Source organism: Netta rufina (genome assembly GCF_964035555.1).
Source record: "Netta rufina genome assembly, chromosome: 14".
NCBI lineage: Eukaryota > Metazoa > Chordata > Aves > Anseriformes > Anatidae > Netta > Netta rufina.
In genome coordinates this window covers 1747701-1755597 of record NC_140137.1, presented here as the reverse complement: position 1 = coordinate 1755597, position 7897 = coordinate 1747701, and the positions used below count along the sequence as shown (strand labels likewise).

Below are 7897 nucleotides of genomic sequence, written 5' to 3'. Positions count from 1 at the left end.
AGGCCAGAGACATTTTGGACACTGACCTTGTCTCAGTCCTTCCTTGCACATAGATAAACAGTCACAGACAGACTTCAGAGGGGAGCTGGAGCTGCCAGCTATATTAGCATGAGAAAGACAGGAGAGCAGGAAAAAGGATGGGTGGTCATGGATAGGAGTATAGAGAAGAGCAAGTTTAAAAAGGAAATATTGCTCAGATCTGGAAAATTCCCTGAGCAAAAGCCTTGAATTTGCATCCCTCCAAAACAAACAGCTTCCTCACCCTGCCAAAAAACATTCCATTTCTATGAGTCTCCACAACACGCAGTCCTGACAGAGGGGGCACTGCCATGCCCTCATCCACTGCTCTCTGCACACCTCCAACCCCATCTCATTTCTGCAGGCTGTGCCATGATCTCTGCTGTCCTCCTCCTCTGGACCGTGCCCTGCGTGGCAAACCACATCCTCGGGGGCTTTGCCAAGGCAGCGCTGCAGGAGGGTCCCCAGCTGGCATGCAGCCTGCCAGGCCCCCCCGGGCCCCCCGGGCCTCCCGGTGCTCCCGGTGCTCCAGGGACAGTTGGCAGGATGGGCTTCCCAGGGAAAGACGGCAAGGATGGCAAGGATGGGGACAAAGGCGAGCACGGTGATGAAGGTAAGAGGGAAGAAATTCTTTGTGAAATAAGAATAAAATATAAAAGCATCATCCCAAACACTGTGCCAAAACCTTACAAAATATATATTTTTTGCTAATAGAGTCTTAATGCTGCATGTAATTCTTATCATCTTCATTTTAATATTGCACATTTTCCTCTGGAGGGAGATTTTCCCTGTTTTGACACACTCACCTTAGCCAAGAGACACTCTTGGACTAGTCTCGGATTGCTGCTTTCAAGGGAAAAAAATTCAGAAGCAAAAATTTAGTCCTGGCTCCCTAGAGCACTCTAACTGGGTAGCAGACACTGCTCTTACCATGCTCCACCTAAATCAAAGCAAATGTCAACCCTAGTTTAATCCTGAGGTGGGATTCCTGTTTAACTTGGACCTTACTGAGGACCAGGACCAGCAGGACCAGCAGGACCAGCAGGAGTCAGATCCTGCTGATCTCCCACTGCCACCCCAGAGTGCCCTCCTGGCTCAGCAGAACACCACCATACCAATCTTCTCTTCATACCATCTTCTCTTCTCTCACCCCCAAAACAGACTCTGGAGAACAAGTTTCAAGCAGCAGCCACATTTAAATCTAGTTGCTACAGCAGGTCAAGAGACACAAAATAAATCCCTCTGTAATTTTCTTCTATCAGATACTACCACACTCAGGGCTCACCAGCAGTTTCACCACTGTGACAGAGCCCAGCTTGCTCCCTATCTCAAGGCAGTCCCTGCACTAGGTGTCTTCTGGTTCATGACTGGTCCAGATCCCAGCTAAACTGGGCATTTTTCTACACCTAGAATCCATCTTTTACAACACAGTTTCATGTTAAATGTAAAAAAATTAGGCAGAAGATTAAACATACCCATCTGCTCAAAGCTAGTTTCCAAAAGCTTCACAAACTCATCCAGCTCCTTCAAAACCCAAAGATTTAAAACTTTTCCCCGGCTAGCTTTATAATTTATTACTCCTTTTTCTCAAGTGAGTCAGATAACTGAACCAGCCTTTTGGTCCTTAAAGAGGACAGGCTTTCCTGCTCCCAGGTCCTGTTATCATGCCAGCTACTTAATGTGGTTAATCAGTCCTGACACATCCCGCCCCAGGTGGTATTTCATTGGGATTCTCTCTAGCAAGGTTTTCCTCCCAAATGAAAGCATACTGACGCATTGATATAATCCCTTTCCACTCACCATATTTTAACTAAAAAGTTTACAAGGTCATTTGTCTTCTAGGTCCACAGGGCAGAACAGGAAACCCAGGCAAGCCAGGACCAAAGGGGAAAGCAGGAGCTATCGGTAAGGCAGGCCCACGAGGACCAAAGGGTTTAAAAGGCAATCCTGGAAAGAAAGGAGCACCAGGAAAGAAAGGACCCAAAGGGAACAAGGGTGAGACCGGCATGCCAGGACCCTGCACCTGTAATGCCAACAAAGCCAAATCTGCCTTTTCTGTGGCTGTCTCCAAAAGCTACCCAAGGGAAAGGCTGCCCATCAAATTTGACAGGATCCTTATGAATGAAGGAGGACATTACAACGCTTCCAGTGGGAAATTTATATGCAGCATCCCAGGTATTTACTACTTCACTTATGATATCACCTTGGCCAACAAACATTTGGCCATTGGCTTGGTCCACAATGGGCAGTACCGGATCAAGACCTTTGATGCCAACACTGGGAACCACGATGTTGCCTCTGGATCAACCATCCTTTCTCTGAAGCGGGAGGATGAAGTATGGCTGCAGATCTTTTACTCTGAACAAAACGGGCTCTTTTATGACCCCTACTGGACAGACAGTTTGTTCACCGGCTTCCTGATCTATCCTGATCAAGATTATCTCAATGAAATATAGAGCAAAAAACAAACCCATACAAAAATAAAATAAAATATAAAATAAAATAAAATATAAAATAAAATAAAATAAAATAAAATAAAATAGAATAAAATAAAATAAAATAAAATAAAATAAAATAAAATAAAATAAAAATAAACCCAAAAAATAGGAAATGGATGTGACCTCAGTCCAGCAAAGTGTAGCCTGTACATGGACATGTGTGGAGTTATACCATTCCACATTTTTCGCACTAACAGCCTGCATTGGCTCCTTAGATATTTACTTGATGTCACCAACTAGTCCATAGGGTGTGCCAGGATTAGTAGAAACAACCTTTAAGTAACCTCATGAGTCTCTAAGCCTTGAAGCTACCTGTTATGTTTTCCCACCACCATCCAACTGTGCCATGGACATGTAACTCAAGTACTGGTGCAGAATGTTTTCATTTTTGTATTATTATAAAGTGTGAGGATCAAAAATCATTTCCTGAAATCTGAGCTCCTAAGTGCAATTGATGTTGGAGATTGTATCAGTGCCTCTCTGCCACCCACGTCCAATAATAATAATAATAATAATAATAATAATAATAATAATAATAATAATAATAATACTTGTTACACTTTACCAGCTTCCTAAAAGTCAGGAAGTTACCAGCTACTGTTACAAAAGTGCCAGTAACTCTCAGCCTCATCAAAGCAGAACTAATAAGCAAAGGCATCCGTTCTAAACAGGACATGCCACAAAGGAGAGAGCTAAAGGCTGAAGGTAAAACTCCTGGTAAGATATATCTTGTTGCATCAAGCACTGCTGGCATTGCTCAGATTTCAGCTGCTTGTACTGGTGCTGGGGTCCTGTGCTGGCTTTCAGGCAAGCACTGATAAGATATGACCAGAGACAGACTTTGGTTGTGCAAGCCAAATACTTGCCAGCCTCCTACCCTTGGCAGAGAGGGAACTTTGCAGATAGGACTGAATTTTCTGAGACAGCATGAACCTTCACTACAGAAACAGCTACATTAACATGCCCATTTCTTGATTCTTGCCAGTTTTTCCTTCATCCCTGCCAGCGTCTGCTGGAAGGAGATACTTGTGGTGCTGCTGAGATCCTCCTCAAGGGCTTAAGGCTACACACAGACTCTGGTCTTACCGATATGCTTTTTTGTTTGTTTGTTTGTTTTGTTTTGTATGTCAGTATTACAGATACTCTAAAATCAATGTATTGGTGCTAAATGGTATTTAAAAAATAAGGGGCAGAAAAGTTGAAAGCTGAGCTTTTTGCTTTTGCTATGTTGAGCTTTGCCTTTCTTTCCAACCCAAACATCGGCTAATACAGGGATGTGCTCCAAAAGGATTTGCTATTACCATAGCAAGAAGAGCTCTCCTGCTATCAAGCTGCCCAGTTGGCTGCCTTGCCCCAGGATGTCAAACCCACCCTGTAACAGAGGGCTATCTCAGCAGCCAGATGGAAGGAGTCTTCCTCACTATCAGATGCATCTTCTTGGTTTCCACATTCATATTTCTTGGCTCCTTTATCACTTCACTAAACCTCATATGAATTTCCAGCTCCCCTAATCTTCATATTCAGGAACTGAAGGAGTAGTCCATAAGAACAAATTAAGATATTTTTTAAAAAAATCTTACTTTTACAAATTAAAATAGTTGCATGATATTGATGAACTACAGTAATTGTGTTATGTCTTACAAAAATAATTTCAAATACATTTTATGAAAATAAAGCTGTACAAAACTTGACACTAATAAAGCAGTGTTCTAGAAGTTATTTCAGAACTGCTACAGATTCCACAGACACTTAGTTTTAGTGATAGATTTCATAGGGCCAGGTGTCAACAGAGTATCTCCTCTCTCCAAAGGGCTCTCTATCCAAGACTATCTGCAAGGTGGAAGAATAGGATCTGTTCATTCCTTTGAAGCTGCTCACCTTTCTGGCAGGTGTCCTTTCCTTGGCAGTGGCTGCTCATTTAGGAAGACTCTCATTTAGGATGTCCTGGAGTGCATTTTGTAGACAGCTTCCTGAAGGCAGCAGCAGTTCAAGCACTGCCTTTCTCTCCCAGCACCCAGCCCTGCACTCCCACCTTCACAGCCTGGGAGCACATCTGGGGCCAGGACAGCTTTTGGGCAGAGCCAATGTGCCTGCAGGTCTCTGCCCTGACACAGCTCCCCAGCACCATGTTAGAGGCAGCCTGAGGGACGTGGCGGGACTGCTGCCAAGAGAGTGCTCCCCTCTGCAGTCCTTCCCTCCCCTCAATTCAATACATCACCCATTCCCAAAAGGATTTTTTTTTTTTTTTTTTTCTGATGTATAGGCAGATTAGTTTTTCACCAGCTTTGAGGTGACTCCACTTGGTGCAATGCAGGTGCCAGAGCTGGGAGAGGATGGGAGAGCATCGTGGGGAACTAGACTGAGAAGAGGAACATGGAAGGAAAGCAGCAGTCAGGAGCTAGCTCAGCTGAACCATCAACCATCCTATATGACTAAACTCCCAGTTGTCCCCTGTTAACTCAGAAGGCCCCTGCAGGGAGCATTTCCCCTTGTCAGTCCTCTGAGGACTTCCCCTAGCTGGCTTCCCTTGATGAGAAGCAATGGGAGTTATTAGCTCTGGCAAAGCATCTTTTTTGTCTAGTGAAAAAGAAAATTTGCAAATGAGTCTCTATGTCTGGAAGATTAAAATGCAAATGTCAGAGAAACCCCCTGACCCCTGCTAAGTGCTCAGTAAAATACAGCTTGCTTTCAGTCTGGGGCTGAGGTCCTCCCTGCCGACTAGGAACACTGGCTCCACCATGCTCACATCCACCCTTGGGAACTGCCCCTGCCACCACACCAGGTCACAGTGTGGCTTCTGTGCTGCAGGGCTTAGCCTCAGCCCTTGCAGATCTGCTGCCATCAAGGACTCACGAGGGAAAATTCAGACCTTTCAGATACTGCAGGCAAAATGGAGAGGTACAGCTTCCCCTGTATTAATTTTTCTCTGATTATTTAACCTCCCATTGGGCTGCAGTCAGTTAAAGATACCAAGCATCAATTATTTCTGTGAAAGAAGCATGAGTGTTTGAAGGGATACACTCTTGCACAGGTTCCTGTGAAAGAGATTAATTTCCTCTTAGCATGCCTTAAAAGCAAACAAAGCAACTTGAATGGTGAACAAAATGTCTCTATTCAGTCCAATCCTGCACAAGAATCATTCCAAGCAGCTGCAGGCTTCCCTCCTCCTGCTTCCCCAGGAGAAGAGGGAGGGAAGAGCAGCTGGCGAAGCAGCAAGTGACTGGGTCATCACAAGGCTGACCACTGGTACACTGAATTTGGGGTGCTTTCCCCCCCTCTCCCCCCCCTAAAGTGCCTGGCTCAGGCTACAGAGATTTTCAAAAATAACACATTCTGGCTTGCTTCTGCATCTTCAGGCTGCATTTTGGTTTGTGCTTCCATTTTTCTCCAGCCAAGCAGCTTTATTTATTTATTTTTAATACCAGAATTAACAAAATTTTATTCCAGGAATAAAATATTCCAGGAGTTTCTGGAAAGAAACACCACATAAAGAGATCTGGCTTTCACAGGCAAGCTCTTGCAAGAGAGAACCACTCCCACACAGGCTGCTTGCTCCAGCCCAGGCAGTTCCCAGCACCTCCATCACAGGGAGAGCAGAGCTGGGAATGTCCTGGCCAAGCAAACACATGGGCAGATACCATCAGGAGGGAGGGAGGGAGGGAAGAACACACTAACCAAGGCAGGATGCCATCTGCATCTACCGCCCTCATGCAAGACCTCTTACGCTGCAATAGCCTTCTGCACTGGGAGTGCCAGCACTGCCATTTGCTGCCTTGTATTCCAAGTTTTGTCACAGGTGAATCCCTCTGGGCATTCAGCATGCCAGGAGGAGGTGAGGAAAGGTAGCAGCAACATCTACCTTTTGTGTTCATTCAGCAATAAAGGCTCAGCAGGTTCATCTTGTGGCTCATTAGAGACAAGCACAGACATGGCTGTGACACACCTGCCCAGGTCCCCTCCATGGTGGCAAAGGGTTTTCTGCCAGAGGAGCTCATGTCTGCTACCACAGGGCTTTCCCCTTCCCATGTCCATCCCAACACCATGCAGTGGTGTACCTTGCAGAGTCAGGCTTGCTTTCAGACAAAGCTGTAATTTCACAGCACTCTGCACAAATATTGGCAAATTGGGAAGCACTCAGTACTGGGTGATCCCAAGTCCCAAGATAAACCCCACTGTCTGATGCTGCTTCTGATTCCTTAACTCGGTCTCCCAGAGGCTGTACTTCTGCACTTGAAGTGACCCAGGTTCCACAGTAGAAGCTGCCAAATTACATCTGGACATCACAGGCCTGTGACTGCAGGGCCCCGAGCCCTCAGCGCTCCTGCCTCAGCTGCCCCCAGGCCCTGGCCTGGCCCCCAGATGTGGCACCAGGGATTTTACTGTGGGGAAATTATAATGGTTCTCTTGCCCCATCCTATTATAACCCTGTAGCCTCCCTGATAGGGGTACAGTTGTGAGTTGGTGCTGTTTGTGTTCCACGTAAGATGACTAAGAAGCACCTTTTTTCTACATAGGCTCAACTAAGAGCACCTCAGCTCCTTACTGATGCAGGCTTAGCTCTCTCAGCACTTTCTCTGCAATGCAGCAGCATTTCCACGGTGTTGTTTCCCTAACTGAGTCTCTGGTTCTTCTGAGCTTATTGTGCTGGCAGGTAAAATGCAGGTGGCCTGAGACACTCTCTGGCAAACTTAAAGTTGTGTCCTTAACTATTTTCAGATAGCTTTGTTCAGCTTTATACAAATTTCATTGTCTTAGCGTTCAGAACAATGGAAGAGTGGTGAAGACACTGACCTGTTCGAATTAAACTGTTTATTTTTCTAGAGAAAAAAGTCTTCAATCCTCAATGTCATTGATTTGAAACTAGGCTTATATCAGTGAAACCTTACGGTCTTTGTACCTGTGCTTTACTTAACCATGGCTTATTAATGATGATGAATTAACATAAACTTTCTCTAAATTAATATAAATTCTATGTAAGCCTATTTACTTTAGGAGCCCTCTGGGATTTTGCTTTTGATCTGCCTCAGGCTGTCTTTTAAAACACTTGGAAGTTTAATAAACACAGTTCTGATGTGACTATGGACTGTATTTTTACCCAAACTGTACCATTATATCAGAACTTTTTGATGACTTGAATGATCCTTCTTGGGTTGAAAAGATATACTGTAACTGCAGCCAATTTTTAGAATATCAGTAAGTCAAGTTATGGTATAATGTCTGCAGATTGTTTGACTATCAAATGGAATAGTACTGGAGTCCTTATTTTATGTACGTGGCCTTGCTGCACTCCCTCCTTCAAAATAAAGCAATTCCAAGGTTCAAGGCTATTCCTGAGTTCTTATCACTCCTAGAACTACTGTTCTGTTGAGTTTGTTACTGTG

The 7897-nt window shown here is 44.7% G+C and overlaps 1 protein-coding gene across 1 annotated transcript; it reads left to right on the top strand.

Moving 5' to 3' along the window:
* Nucleotides 1–390: 390 nt before the first annotated feature.
* Nucleotides 391–2474, top strand: C1QTNF2 (C1q and TNF related 2; the record flags this gene model as incomplete). Its single annotated transcript, XM_084295037.1, has 2 exons — nucleotides 391–631; nucleotides 1861–2474. 2 exons carry the CDS (start codon nucleotides 391–393, stop codon nucleotides 2472–2474), a joined length of 855 nt encoding a protein of 284 aa, XP_084151163.1.
* Nucleotides 2475–7897: the final 5423 nt, after the last annotated feature.